The sequence below is a fragment of the Enhydra lutris genome, unplaced genomic scaffold (assembly GCF_002288905.1).
Source record: "Enhydra lutris kenyoni isolate GAN:26980312 unplaced genomic scaffold, ASM228890v2 scaffoldscaffold144, whole genome shotgun sequence".
Taxonomy (NCBI): domain Eukaryota; kingdom Metazoa; phylum Chordata; class Mammalia; order Carnivora; family Mustelidae; genus Enhydra; species Enhydra lutris.
This window is the reverse complement of record NW_019154228.1, coordinates 258,629-273,249: the sequence shown is the minus strand read 5'-3', so window position 1 is coordinate 273,249 and position 14,621 is coordinate 258,629. Positions and strand designations below refer to the sequence as shown.

General features: G+C 57.8%; 1 protein-coding gene across 1 annotated transcript in view; it reads right to left on the bottom strand.

Annotated features, from left to right (window-relative positions):
* The window catches only part of LOC111140003 (E1A binding protein p400), a 97,116-nt gene that overhangs the window by 46,213 nt on the left and 36,282 nt on the right, over positions 1-14,621 (bottom strand). Inside the window, exons 14-23 of the mRNA XM_022492393.1 lie at positions 12,638-12,745; positions 11,401-11,591; positions 10,971-11,148; positions 7,622-7,758; positions 6,614-6,783; positions 6,190-6,364; positions 5,949-6,085; positions 3,875-4,061; positions 1,856-2,022; positions 380-549 (exon numbers count right to left, since the gene is read on the bottom strand). Coding sequence (XP_022348101.1) covers positions 380-549; positions 1,856-2,022; positions 3,875-4,061; positions 5,949-6,085; positions 6,190-6,364; positions 6,614-6,783; positions 7,622-7,758; positions 10,971-11,148; positions 11,401-11,591; positions 12,638-12,745 — 1,620 coding nt within the window. The remainder of the gene's footprint in view (positions 1-379; positions 550-1,855; positions 2,023-3,874; positions 4,062-5,948; positions 6,086-6,189; positions 6,365-6,613; positions 6,784-7,621; positions 7,759-10,970; positions 11,149-11,400; positions 11,592-12,637; positions 12,746-14,621) is intronic.

Sequence of the window (14,621 nt, the reverse complement as noted above, 5' to 3'; positions counted from 1 at the left end):
GGCCAGTCAGCCCTACCCTCCTTCACAGCGACAGCCGGGCTCCGGGACAGCGGCGGCCTCAACGGGAGCGAGCCTTCCCGAGCTCACGTCCACAGTGTGACCCGCACGTCCCTGGTCCAAGAGCCCCCGCCGAGGCAGATCTTCAGCAGCACGCCAATAGCGACTCGACCAAGACCGCGGTGTCTGGTTCAAGGACAAACTCCACTTTCAAGACACCAAAAGGGCGAGCCGCGTGAGGTGTGTTCAGCAGAGCCAGAGCAGGCGGCCCGCTTCCGACCAGAGCAACGGCTGCCCGTCCAGAGGGGCGGGGGCAGTACCAGGAACTCCGGCCATGAAGACCCACGGCAACCCCGAGGGCACACCAGCACGGGAGGCATACCTTTTGCATCTGGATTGGCAGAGAACGTGGCAACCGGTGGCCGTCCTCTCACATGGCCCTGAGGAGTGGCCGTGGCTGCAGCAGAGGCCGCCGTCCGGGGCGGGTGTGTGCTGGGGAAAGCCACGGTGCGACCCTCGGGCTTCTGGCCGTACTGCACCGGCTGAAACAACCTGGCAAGAAGGCGTGAGCACCACTGAGACACGGGGCTCGGGCCACCCAGGGACGGGGAAGGTCCCTACTCCCGGTGCTGCTCCAAGAGGGGTCGGGGTTCCAAATGCGCCACTGAGAAGCTCAGCATGGGTCTGGGGAGGGGCTGCGCACCCTTGGGACACACACGCCTACCCCGAGCCTGGGGAACCTGGGCTGAATGTGCGCATGGGACGCTCTGAGGCCACAGCGCCACCGTGTCGAGTGCAAGTGGAGTGGGTGGGGAGCCACAACCGTCAATCAAGCAACGCGACAGCACCAGGCACGCTGGCCAGAAGCGGTACTGGAGCCCCGGGAGCGACAGTGGCCACTGTTTCCAGTACTGCCACACCACAACACACTCTTTCATCACCCTTTTACCTGGAAAACCATAATGGCAGGAATTCTAGATTTTCAAATACCCTACGCAGGGCAGCAGCTAGGGGCGGCGAAGAGAAAACCAAGGACCTGAAGCCAGGCACCCCCAGAGCACCGCAGCTCTGCTGGCCCACGTGCAGGTCTGACAGAGGCCTGCGGACTCCGGCGAGCGCCAGGCAGAGGACAGTGGGCTCCCAAGGCCCTGGGGAGGCCACAGGTAGAACAGGCAACGGGAGCAGGCACCTTTCTCTCTAAACTTTTATTTTCTCATTTCTTTCTCCTTTTCAACCCAACCCTGAGATTCTGTATACTCCAACTTGCTGGATTAACCTGTCTTAAGTCATTTCCTTCCACTCACTGAGTGTGCTCTGCCCCTCCCAGCCCCGTGGCACAGTCGAAGTCGGTGAAGTCCTTCAGAAGTCCCTGTAGTGGGGGGGGGGGGCTCTGCCCACCACCCACCGTGCACCCTCTCCCCGCCACAGCAGCTACCGGGGCACGCAGCAGGCACAGCAGCCTGACCTCCTCCCCTCACAGACCCCTCCCGCTGCCCAGGGCTGCCCCACCGCCACCACCAGGCTGTCCTTAGGAGGGCGAGGGGCCACACCGTCCCTCCCAGTACTGCAGACTGCCCACACAGGCCACATGCAGTGAGCCGCCCCACAGACACTGAGGACACCAGCACAGACTCCAGAAGCAGGAGACCCAGTGAGAGGGTCGGCCATTTCTCCCCCTGGCCACAACCACAGCCGGGTCCTCGTGTGAACTCCCGCCACACATCCCAGGTCTCCCTGAGGGGCTGTGGTCTGGGTCCTTCCAGGGAGGGGGACATCATGCCCCAATGGCTGATGCGAGGCCAGGCAGGACCCAGCCGGGGATTTTGGTGCGCAGGAGCTACCACTCCATGCCACGAACCTGCTGGGCTTCAGTCTGAGGGCTGCCGGCCTGCCCGATGGGGACGGCGCAGTGTACAGCTCGTCCATGAGCTTCCGCGTCACCTTCTTCTTACACAGCAATTCTGCTTCGTGGCGAGTCATTTTGTTCTCTAAGCCAATAAGATCAAATATAGAGAGATCCGTTTCCTAAGAAGAAAAAGAGCAAAGTGTTGCTCTGGGAGACCGGAGGAAAATGACTGGGAACCCAAGCACCTAACTGGACGGCCAGGCCCCACACAGCCTCACTGCCCAGGACACGGCCTGAAGCCCAGGGCTCAGGCAGGCTGCTGGACCTCAGCATGCCTCAGCGTCCCCACCGTTAAGAGCACCCCACGTAGCAACACAAATGGAAAAGGCAATGCTTGGAGAGAGGATGGCCTAGGCAGACAGGGAGGGGGTCCGGACAGCATGAGTGCCAGGGCACATGGACAAGGGGCACTTTGGGGGAGAGACCCACGTGTACTGGGGAAGCAGAAGGAGGCAGGTGACACGTCACTCGGTCCAGAGCCCTGGGTACACGCATTCCACGGGCAGAAGTGCTGCCTGGGTCCCCAGCTGGGGCAGACGCCCCACGTGCCCAGCACCCGTGTACTTCTCTAATGAAAAAGCGCAGCCGCTCTCCCACCACGACGTTGAGCGTCGAAGGGAACAACAGCAGCTACTGGTGAGCCGTCCCACACTCTTGCACACATAAGGGATGTGAAATCCGCCGGCCGTTCCTCAAACGGTTAAGCATGGAGTCGGCACGTGACCCTGCAATTCCACACCTAGACACGTGTGTGAAAACCTGAAACCTACGTCCACACGGAGCTGCTCTGTCAGTGTGCGCGCTACCACGGCTCACAGCGGCTGAAGTGTGGAAGCAACCCAAGTCGTTAACTGACGACCAGATCAACACGGTCCCTCACACTGGGGAACACGACTCCGCCGTACGAAGGAAGGAGACTGGGCCACACGCCACAGCCCAGATCAACTCTGAAAACACTACGCTCCGGGAATTAAGCCAGACACGAGGACCACGGATGAGGGATCCCATCTGTGTGCAAAGCCCAGAACAGGTGGACTCACGAGGCAGGTCAGGCAGGGGCTGCCTGGGGAAGGGAGGGAACGGGAGGGACGGCTGGTGTCTGTGGGCTCGCTCTCGGCAAGGACGAAATAGTCCGGAATCAGTGGTGACGAATGCAGGCATTTCCAGCTACCTTACTGCCGTCCCAGTCGCTAAAACACTACCAGACAGAGGTGCCTGTGGCTCAGTCGTCAAGGGTCTGCCTTCGGCTCAGATCATGATCGCAGGGTCCTGGGATTGAGCCCCACATGGGCTCCCTGCTTGGCGGGAAGCCTGCTTCTCCCTCTCCCACTCCCCTGCTTATGATAGGTTCCTCTCTCGCTGTCAAATAAATAAAATCTTAAAACAAAAACTACCAGTCACCCAGCATGTCTCAAAGCTTGTTGAGCAAATGATGAAAACACCACAACATCACACACAACTAGCTCACAGAAGCCAGGTACACACCAGGCTCTTCTCATGGAGTTGACACACACACGGCGAGCAAAGTGCACGATTATTTGTGTCCTAAGGGCACTTGGCCCAAAGCCCCTCAGCCGGGGCGAGGGTTGGGGGGCACAAGGAGCACACAGCAGGGCCCCACAACGCACACAACTCAGGAACAGGACCTCATCGCACACACGAAAGCGGCCCATGATGGTGCTCGCGGAGACCCCCACACGTGTCCTCCACAGGCCTCACGCGGGGGCCGACCAGCACCCCACACGCTGGGGCCGTCTCCCACGCTCCGGCGGCACCCGTAATGCTAGGGACCCCTCCCCTGCAATCCTTGGGCCAGGACCCACCCCCTCGGGCCAACCGCGTACGCACCCCCAGCACCTGCGGATGGCTGCCCGGCGCCCGGGGAGACCCAACGGCAGGGTGGGCACAGACAGCAGCCTCCGAAGCCGCGGGAGCCACGGCACGTCTGTGCGACGCCAGGCGGGCACGTACCTTCCAGGAGTCCCCGTCGAGCGCCTTGAGGACAAGGGAGGCCGAGCGGTACTGCAGAGGCCCCGCCGTGTACGACGACTCCGGGAGCCGGGGCTCCACCAGCCCGGGGTGGTTGCAGATCCTCTGCAGCCGCAGCAGGATGCTCAGCACGTCCACGAAGTGGCCGCTCTTCAGCGCCTCCTGGGTCCTGCTCGCAGGAAGACACACCGTCATGGGCACGACCACTGCCGTGCCACAGACCCCAGATCGCTCCCGCCACAGCCCGCGGCTCCGCGGAGTGATTGGTTCCATCCCTCACGTCCACTCCCACTCGCCCTCCAGGGGTTCTGACTCTCGGCCTCACTTTCTGTGCCCCCGAAGCAGGCTGGGAGGCCAGACTGCCAGGACTGAGGGTCAGACTGGCACGCAGCTCTCCAAGCCTCCTTGCCCAGCAGAGGATGACACCCAGTGGGGACAGGGACGGATTTCAGCCCCACGGTGAGGAGCACTGTGAGGCAGGGGTGGGCAGCAGAGTGAGGGCACCCGGTCCGGGGGGTGGAGAGGCCCCTCGGGTGGGACACCAGCCCCGGCTCTGTGGCCACAAAAACAGCAGACACTGAGGCTAACCCCACGCAGGCCAGACCACACAGGAAACAGACGGCAGGAAAGAGTCCAAGTGGAGACCTCCAGGGTTTCCAGGTGAGGAGGGCACAGTGTCTCCAGGTTAAGGAAGGAGCCGTATGGACAGGACTGAGGGAAGGCTGGTCCACAGAGACCCAGGAGCAGAGGCAGTGGGGTAGAGCAACAGGCGGTGGCATAGAGAATGGCCAGGCTTCCAAATGAGCAGCAGGGTAACGGGCTGCTGCGCTTGAGGACAGACAGCCTAGAGAGCAAGTGCTCCGGGGACACCCTCTTGAGAGCGGGTCTGCAGCGCTCTGCACAGTGGCCAAGTTGAAGCTCGGAGGCCCCTCGGGGACCCGAGACCGTCAATAAACACGCATCGAGCACCATTAAGAGAGCTGAGGTGCGCTCAGCCACAGGCGTGCTCGACACTTCCTGTTTCACCTGACAGGTTCAGGGGAGAAGAGGCCCACAGACGTGAAGTGGGACAGTCACGAAACCCGACAACGGCCCAGATGTGCAGTCACCAGCATCCCTCCTCCCCCGGCAGGACGGAAGCCGGCATCCTCCCTCTCCCGGGGCAAGCTCAGCGCGCCGGTGGCCCAGCCCCGAAGCAGGGCCCGGAGTTCCCGACAGCACAGCACGCGCCTGCAGGAGGACGGCGAGGGGAGCCCGGCAGACGAGCACAGGCCTCCTGGCCCAGGAGCAGCAGCGCCTTCCACAGACTCTGCCCTTCACGACCTGAAGTCTGCACCTGGAGGAAGGGCTGCCTGACAGCCCGCCCTGCCCCCGCCGTGCCGGTGCTGCCGCCTGCTCGCACCTCACGCTAGCCCGGAGCCCACGAGAGTGCTGCTAGGGGAGGAGGACGTCGAGGCTGCGATTGGCCACTGAAGCACCTGACCAGCACGGCGTCAATGGTGCCGTCCGTCAGGGACTAAGACCCAGACCAGGGAGTACGAGCGCACACTGAGGTTGTGTTCTAAAATTTTCCAAACCTAACCTGAAAACACAAATGTCAATGGCAAAACCTCCTCCTGAAGACTAATCACGCATAGACACAGTTCTGACGGCGTGAGTGCGATGACACGAGGCCCACAACGGCACAGTGCCGGCCCTCGTCTCACGAGGGAACAGTGCCCAGGGGGCCCAGCAGGCTGGTGGAGGGCCCGAGGGAGCCCCGGCAAGCCCAGCACGTGCAGCCTCAGGGAAGCTCCCCCGGGGTAAGGCAGGCGGCCCCTCAGGCTGTAAGAGACCAAGCCGCTCGGGCAGGATGTGTGGCCGGCGTGAGCCTCGCCCATGAACTCAGGGAGTCGGGTGGGAGCCAGGCCAGTGCCGGCTCAGCTGCGCAGGGGCACAGCCCCGGGCAGGCGGGTGGGCACACAGGGAGCCGGGGCGAGTGCGGGTTCTGGACGCCGAGGACAGCAGCCCAGCACCCTCCCGCTGGGCGGGACCCGCAGGCGCGACGCCGGCTCACCCGGGCTGCAGGATCACGTCCTCATACAAGGCCTTCTGCCGGCTCGACAGGCGACACTTCAGCACGTGCTCGTACTTCTTCGTCAGCTGCTTCTCTACGTCTCTCTTAGTTCTCCTCAAAATGAAGGGCTGCGTCACCTGCGAAGGAGACGAGTGTGCGTCGCCCCTGTGCCAAGCCCCCGTCACCACACCTGTGCAGGGCTTGGCGCCGCGGCCGCCGCACACATACCCCACACACGTACCCGGTGCAGCCGTATGACCACTTTGTGGTAGTAGTCCTGATTCTCGTCGTTCGGGGCCTTCAGGGGCAGGTGCAGGTAGGGCCTGGAGATGCCGGGGATGAGGAAGTGCACCATGGTCCAGAGCTCCAGGAAGGTGTTGTGCAGGGGTGCGTCGATCAGCAGCAGGCGCTGCTGGCTGGGGGAGAATGAGAGCGACCGCAGACGTTGCACCCCTGGGAGCCGGCCGCAGGTATGCTTCCTCCACAGAGGTTCACAGACAGGGACAACGGGCTCACAGAGCCTCCGGGAGAGGGACCCACAGCCCCCGTGCACTGACCCAAGGGAAGGGAACCGGGCAGCCAAGCGGCAGCTCGGTGTGCCCATGACCACACACACCCCTCCATCCACCACCCCGAGGACCCTGAGCGGGCCACACGGGTCAGACCTCCTCAGGGTGAACACGGCCTCCCAGTGCCTCTCGGTCATGCCGCGGACACGCTGCATCTCGTCGATGACCAGGCAGCGCCACCGCACACGCGTGAAGGCTGCATAGCCCCTGAAGAAGTGCTTGTAGGGCGCGATGCACACATTGAAGCTGTTGGGCTCCATCCACTCCTGCAGCACATGGAACAGGCCTCACCTGCGGTGTCTCCCCACACCCCGGTGGGGGCTCAGCCCACCGCTGCCCGCCGCGCACAGCATGGCGGAGCTCGTCTCCGGGACCGCTCCTACAGGGGTTTACGGTGCTCGGACTAACCGAGAAGCCACTGCGGGCATTAACCACCGTTTCGGGACATCACCAGAGAGTGTCATGAGGGCAAGCAGCTTCCACAGGTGCAGCCCGAGTACGCAGGAAGCAGCAGCGTCCGTGCCACAGCGGACTGTCTGTACGCTTTTGAGACCCACAGAAATAACAAGAAATGGGGAAACAGAAGACACATCTCAACGTACTCACTTTTCCACTAAATGCTACTCAACACAAAAGTCTAATGATGAAGCAAACTTTCATCTTCGGGAAAAAACTGTGGCCTCCGGTACACTTTCACTCAGAACCAGGCGCTAGATGGAACAGGGCAGAAACCCTGGCCAGCGCGTCACCTGTAGCCCTACGGAGTATGTCCCCGGGGGTCACCTCACAAGTTCACAGCTCAGAACTCAGAGTACACTACAAGTTCCCATTCGGGCTTGTGGTGCTCACTGGCCTGCGGGCGGAAGGGATGGTTCTGGAAGGAAAGTGGCCACAGCCAGGCATGGGAGGGGCCGTGGGCGCGGGGTTCTCCTTGCCGGGGGCAGGCTGTGCTTTCCAGGGGCTCCAAACCTATAACAACCCGAAGGTCTCACAAACCAGGGATTCAGACAAGTACACACATCCGTCTCCACATTCTCAAATCTGTCTTCTATACAAACAGGGATCATTTCTGTCCGGTTTTATTTCATGTTTAAAATCAAATACCTGTCTCTTGGCTTTCAGTTCTCTATGGCTGCCAACATACAGCAGGGTTTTGAGCCCAGGGCACCACCGCTTCAGCTCGAGCTCCCACTTGAGAATGTTACAGCCTCTCACGACCACGAGATGAGGGCCCCAGTTGCCTACAAAGGAGAGAAGAGACAGAACTTTCCCTTTAACCAAGACCATCTGTCAGGTCTGGACGCCGTGCGCTGTGCTGACCCGAGACACAGGGCAGGTACACATGGGAAGCTCCCGGGGCATGACGCAGATGCGTCCTACCTCCCGCGCCACCGCCAGACCTGCAGAGGAGGGGCAGGGGCCTGACCCACAGGGGGCGCGCGACAAAGAGCCGCTGAGTGGGGACTGAAGAAAGTGTTTCCTCAAAGACACGCTGACCCCACTGCAAGCACAGGCAAGACTGTGCGTCTCTGAGGAACAGCACCGGGAAAGCCAAGGAAGCACGCCTGGACCCAGCCTGGAGCCCTCCCGTGGCGGCCGCCCACTGAGGCTCGGGCTCGGGTGCAGAGCCCACTCCCCGCGTCCAGCCAGAACACACCACCCAAAACAGACAGTTCCAGCTTTAGTCCTCCGAAAAATAATGTCCTCAGTTATGTTATGAGAATACACACAAGACAAAGTTCCACTTCCGTGCTATAAACAAGACGTACACCGCACCGAGACGGAAACGGCAGCTTGGAAAGGCTGTGCAAGGGACACACGGCCTCGTGTGCAGAGCACCGTGTCCTGCGCTCCAGAGGACCCACCCAAGACGGACGTGAACAAGGACATAAACAGACACAAGAGGACAAAAACTCTCCAGAAGGTGCCCCCCCAGGAGAAGACAGACACACACCAGCCCCGGGTGCCCTTTCCCCTACCAAGGAGAACCACAACTTCGTATAAGCCAGCATTTAGAACATTGCTCCACGATCGGTTTTCTGCAAGGCCCCTCACACCGGACGCGCTGCTGGGGCCCAGGCTGGGCCTCCTGACGGAGGGGCTCTGCTCTGCTCACAGTCACAGCCTGATGCCCAGACCAGTGCCTGGGGCAGCATGGGCACCAGGCGGGTACCCGGAGTTCGAGGGACTCACACATTCACTTGGTCAACTGATGAACTAGTAAGAGTCCCTATTTTTGGAACTGTAGGCTGCTTCCATTTCTTACTCTTCTAAATATAATAACGAACAATTTTTCTAGCTAAACAGTAAGATACTGAAGCAAGGTGACAGTCTGAAGTAACTGTGTCTAAAACTCATTTTTTTTAAAGATTATTTATTTATTTATTCGACACAGAGAGAGAAAGATCACAAGTAAGCAGGCAGAGAGAGAGGAAGGGAAGCAGGTTCCCTGCTGAGCAGAGAGCCTGATGCGGGGCTTGATCCCAGGACCCTGGGATCATGACCTGAGCCGAAGGCGAAGGATTAACCCACTGAGCCACTCAGGCGCTCCTAAAACTCATTTTAAAGTGCCACACTGAAAATTTCAGGACACCAGGTCAGAAAACAGAAACAAGTTAATCAAGAAAATAAGCCCTAATATCAATCCATTTGTATTGAAAAACTGAGGGGGCGCCTGGGGAGGGGGCTCAGTGGGTTAAGCAGCTGCCTTCAGCTCAGGTCATGATCCTGGGGTCCTGGGATCGAGCCCCACATCAGGCTCTCTGCTCCATGGGAAGCCTGCTTCTCCCTCTGCCTGCCCACTTGTGCCCTCTTTCTCAAATAAAATCTTTTAAAAAAATAAAAATTAAAAGAAAATAAAACTGAGATTGATGAAGCTTTTCTCACAGAGGGCCAAGGAAAGGCACGGCTAGCGATGATGAGGAAAGAGTGCGGCAAGCCCGGGGAGAAGGAAGCAGCAGCCTCCCCGAGGCGGGGTGGGGTGGGCAACCACCACCCTCTGCACACCTGCCTCTCTCAGGTCTGCTGAACGCCGGCAGTTTCCCCACGCTCCTCAGCAGGATGCCACCACCCTAATTTCAAGAGTCCCCTCCCAGCTTCTGAAACGCCACAAAGAGGACAATGTGTCGGCTCTTCTGGTCAGCTATCCAGGAGTCCACTCGGTCTACATCTGGAACACTCCCTTTGCAAGAGAAACACTACAGATGACCCATGGACAACATGGGAATGAACCACACAGATCCACGTAAGCACACGCGGATTTTTTTCAGTATGAACAGTACCGTATGTTCTCTTTCTTACGGTATTCCTAATGACGTTTCCTTCTCCCTAACTGACGTTATAAGAACACATTACGTGGGACGCCTGGGTGGCTCAGCTGGTTAAGTAGCTGCCTTCAGCTCAGGTCATGATCCCAGCGTCCTGGGATCGAGTCCCGCATCGGGCTCCTTGTTCTGTGGGGAGCCTGCTTCTCCCTCTGCCTCTGCCTGCCATTCTGTCTGCCTGTGCTTGCTCGCTCTCTCTCTCTCTCTCTGACAAAAAAAAAAAAAAAATCTTTAAAAAAAAAAAAAAAAAAACACATTACGTAATACACGGAACATACCAAATACGTGTTAGTCACCTACTGGTGTTATCAGGATGGCTTCCAGTCAACCATTAACTATCAGGGTTAAGTCACAGGGAAGGCAAAAGCTCTATGTGCACTGATCTCTGCGTGGGAGGTCAGTGCTCATGACCACCACACATTGTTCAAGGGTCACCCGTATGCAAGACCCTGTCATGTGTCAGAGACACAGGCATTGTGTCCCTCTATAGCCCTCCAAGGCCCAGAGCAGGGGACAAGACAAGCACCTGCCCCAGAGGCCGAGTAGAGGGCAATAGTGGAGGGAGGCGGATCCCTAAACATGCCAATACAGAGGCCACAGGGCCTGGACCAACGTCATGTGAGTTCCAAGAGTCTAGAAGTGAGAAACCATCGGGAGAGGGCAGCTCCTTACAGGGAGGCAGGCACCCTGTCTCAGCCGCGGTGCAGCTGTGGGCCCCAAGCAAGGCCCACACACCAGCCCCTTCGGAAGCCCGGCAGTAGAGAAGCAGTCCCAGGTGGCGGGGCCCCGCCCGGAGGCAAGGTGGCGCACGCCACTGCGACAAGGAAGGCGGGCACGTGGGGAGAGCTGCCGTGCACACCCGTCTTGGCCCACAGGGGACGCAGGAGTCACACAGCCCTGCTGCAGCCTGGTGGGCCTCACAGTGTGCTAGATTCTGAGTCACAGTGAGTTGCTCGCTCTAAGGTCAACCGCAAGCCAGTTCTTCACTTGTCCATGCCATGCGTATTTCTGAGCGCTGTTCTGGGTCTTGCACCAGAGCACAGAGCACAGCAGCAGGAAGAAAGGCCACTCTCCATCCTCACGCCAGGTGCACTCCCCACAGTCAGCCTCAGCAAGGACACTCTTCTTACCTTCGTTGCAAGCTAGGTGGGCAAAGAAAGCAATGACCTGCACCGTCTTGCCCAGCCCAGCTTCGTCCGCCAGGATGCCGTTGAGGTTCTTCCGGTAGAGTTTGGCGAGCCAGTCCAGGCCAATCTTCTGGTAGTCCCTGAGCGCGCCGTACAACAGAGATGGCGCGTTCAACTTCACCTGCAGCGACACACGGGCCGAATGCGCCCTTCTCAAAATAACGCTCAGAAAGTTTTATGCAATGCGAAGCCAAATCAGCCACACGGTGAGCCACTAGAGCCCACAGAAAGGATCTAGAGGTGACAGGAGAAGCAGGACAGTACTTGCTTCTCCTGACAACTTCCACAGCTGGCACAGAGCTGTGGGGAAAGACCAAGCCTTTTCCCGGCCTCACAAAGACACAACCCGCCACGTGTCCGCTCGGCGCCTCACCGTGGGGCTGACCCGGGCACTGCCCTTGGGCAGGACAGCTTCGGCCACAGCGGTCACCTCCGCGATGTCCTTTGTGTGAGGGCTCCCAAGAGTCATTCTCTCCGCAGCTTTGAACTGGTCCATGATGAACAGCGAGTCTATGAGAACCACATCCTTCCGGCCCTCTCGGTCGCCCGGGGCGCCTTCCACATCTATGAACAAGAGGACAGATCTGCAGTGGCTGCGACACTTTTATGTACCTACTTACTGTTTATAAAAAGAAATACAAGGGAAAAAGTTGTCAGAGTCCCAATATTTCAAATGCACTTTTTTTTTAATCTGTTTTTAACCCACTTTTTCTTTTTTGTTTTTTGCTTTTTGTTTTTAACCCACTTTATATACCTAACACTCCCCAGATCAATGGGTATAAACTCCTACAAAACCATCACACACAGGAGCGCTCTTAAGGGCCCCCAGGCAAAGACGGAGGACCTATACTGAACCAGGAGCCAGCGCCACCCGCGGACATAGGGGCACCGAGGGCTCAGTGGCCGCCCCTCCACGACCAGGAAAGGGAAAGTCGCAACAGTCTCCAAGGGCCAGCAAGGAGGCCGCCAGCCCACCCTCTGGCCCGGTCAGCCCCGAGCTTCTCTGCTCACAGGGATCTGTGTCTAGTGACCAGGACAAGTGGAATAGAAACATGGGAAAATAGGCTGTTTGTTTAGATCACCTAATGAAAGTAAAATAAACTCCTCAAAACGAGCACATTAGACAAACACAGCCCACCCTGAACACACATGATACAAACCCAAGTCTGTGAAAACAAGGACTTTGATGAACGTGGACAAAAACATTTCCATGTTGTTCACAAGTACTCTAATAATTGTGCCACGTTAATAAATGAAAATAAAAAGCATAGAATTTAACAAAACCCTCTCAGTGCAAAATTACACATTAAACATACTTGCATCTTTTTATTTTATTTTTATTTATTTTTTGTTTTTGTGTTTTTAAGCAGGCTCCACGCCGAACATGGAGCCCCAGTCGGGGCTCAATCTCACAACCCAAGATCAAGACCTGAGCCGAGACTGAGTCAGATCTCACCCAACTGAGCCACCCAGGTGCCCCCACGTAACTGCTGCATCTTTCCCATCTATCTAGAAGGAAAGGAAGGTGACTTAAACCCTGTCGTAAGCACCCTCCTCTGTGGGATCTGGCTTTTGCCGTGGGTGAGATCTTTAAAGATGTCAACACAGACCTTCTTCTTCGCTCGCCTCCTCACTGTCGGGCTTCGGTTGCGGCCACTGGAAACTGGGCAGAAAAGCTCCTTCGTACAACTTCATCAAGTCAATTAAGGGCAATTCAGCTGGAAAGGATCACGGGGAGAGAGGGGGATAGTTTATAGCACGAGTGGCAGCCGGGTGGGAAGAAAACACAGCTTCAGGCCTCCTGCAATTAGTTTTTTCCAAAAAGTAACTATTGCCCGTTACTGATACCAGCTTTGAGGCACATTCTTTATAAACATGAGAATCTTCGACATGACATGAAGAAATTTAATTTTTACTCATAAAGGCATTCTTAAAATTTCTAAAATAACCTCATAAATGAAGACTAAAAGCTATAACCTAATAAACGTAATAATAAAAACACCGCTGATGGAAAATAATTGGTGATATGAAAAAAAAAGAAACCTCAAGTAAAAGTCAAAACAAAAATTAAGCAGAAAAATGCCGTAAAAAGCACATAAAAAAGTTGTGATCCCTCCCGCACCGAGCTTGCCCTAGCAGACGGCCGGCGGGGCTGTTCCCTGTCTGCCTACGGAGCGCGGCAGAGACGCTGGCACGGAGTCCGATCTGGCCAAGGCGCACCCAGTCCGGGGTAAGCCACAGCAGCAAGAACACAAGCTGGGCATGGAGGAGGCATGAGGAGCGCCGAGGTGGCAGAGGGAGCAGCCGCCAGGCCACCACACAGCACCCCTGGGGGAGGAGGTGCTCCCTTCCAGACCTCGCCCAAGCGCACCCCTCCCCGGAAGGAGCACGGCAAGCGGGCGCTGATGTGACAGGCAGAGTGGACTCTGCCCATGGGGTGTGTGTGAGCTCCACGGGGCGGCCGCTCTCCCGCCCCTAGTGAACACACCCCTACTCCGACTCTGAAACAGACCAGGCACCTAAACACAACCCTCACAAAAAACCTGCAATCATAAATGTCCTGCAGGCCCCCGAGGACGACCTGTGTGAGTGGACGGGCGGGCACACCATGATCGGGGACTGGAAAAGCTCGGCCTCGTTAAGATGCAAGTGTCAACTATCACCCTCCGACTCCAGGCCACGAGTCCCCGTGGATGTCTGTCTGAAGCCGATGAGCGGGTCCTGAGGCAGAGGAGGCCCGGAGGAGGCCCGAGGCGGCCGAGGCTGTCCTGAGAGGATGGATGTGGAAGGACCCCCAGCCCACTCTCAGAACCAGCGCGGAGCCCAAGGACCGCACACCGGCCAGCAGCACGACAGCATGACAGCGGGCGGGGAAGAGCCTGCCATCTGAGCTGGCCAAGACCAGCAGGAGCAGGGACCAGCCTTTCAAATAGGGCCAAGACGACTGGGATCCGTTTTGGGAAAGGAAAAAAGGAAGGAAGGAAGGAACCAAAGAATTGTACTCTTACTCCACACAACAGGCAAAGGCTATTCTAAATGGGTCAGAGACATGGATGTGAGAGTAAAATAAAAAAATCTGTGGACAAACAGGAAAACTGCCTCATGATCTCGAGGTAAAAAGAGGCTTCCTACACCCCTGGGGGTCTCAGTCCATTGAGCATCTGCCTTTAGCCCAGGTCGTGATCCCAGGGCTAGGATCCGGTCCTCTATCTCGGTCCCAGCTCAGCAGGAGCCTGCTTCTCCCTCTGCCTCTCCCCTGCTTGTGCGCGCTCTCTCTGACAAATAGATAAAATCTCTTTAAAAAGAGAGATTTTTTTTTGGGACGCCTGGGTGGCTCAGTTGGTTAAGCGGCTGCCTTCGGCTCAGGTCATGATCCCGGCGTCCTGGGATCGAGTCCCACATCGGGCTCCTTGCTCGGCGGGGAGCCTGCTTCTCCCTCTGCCTCTCCCCTGCTTGTGCGCGCTCTCTCTGACAAATAGATAAAATCTCTTAAAAAAGAGAGATTTTTTTTTTGGGACGCCTGGGTGGCTCAGTTGGTTAAGCGGCTGCCTTCGGCTCAGGTCATGATCCCGGCGTCCTGGGATCGAGTCCCTT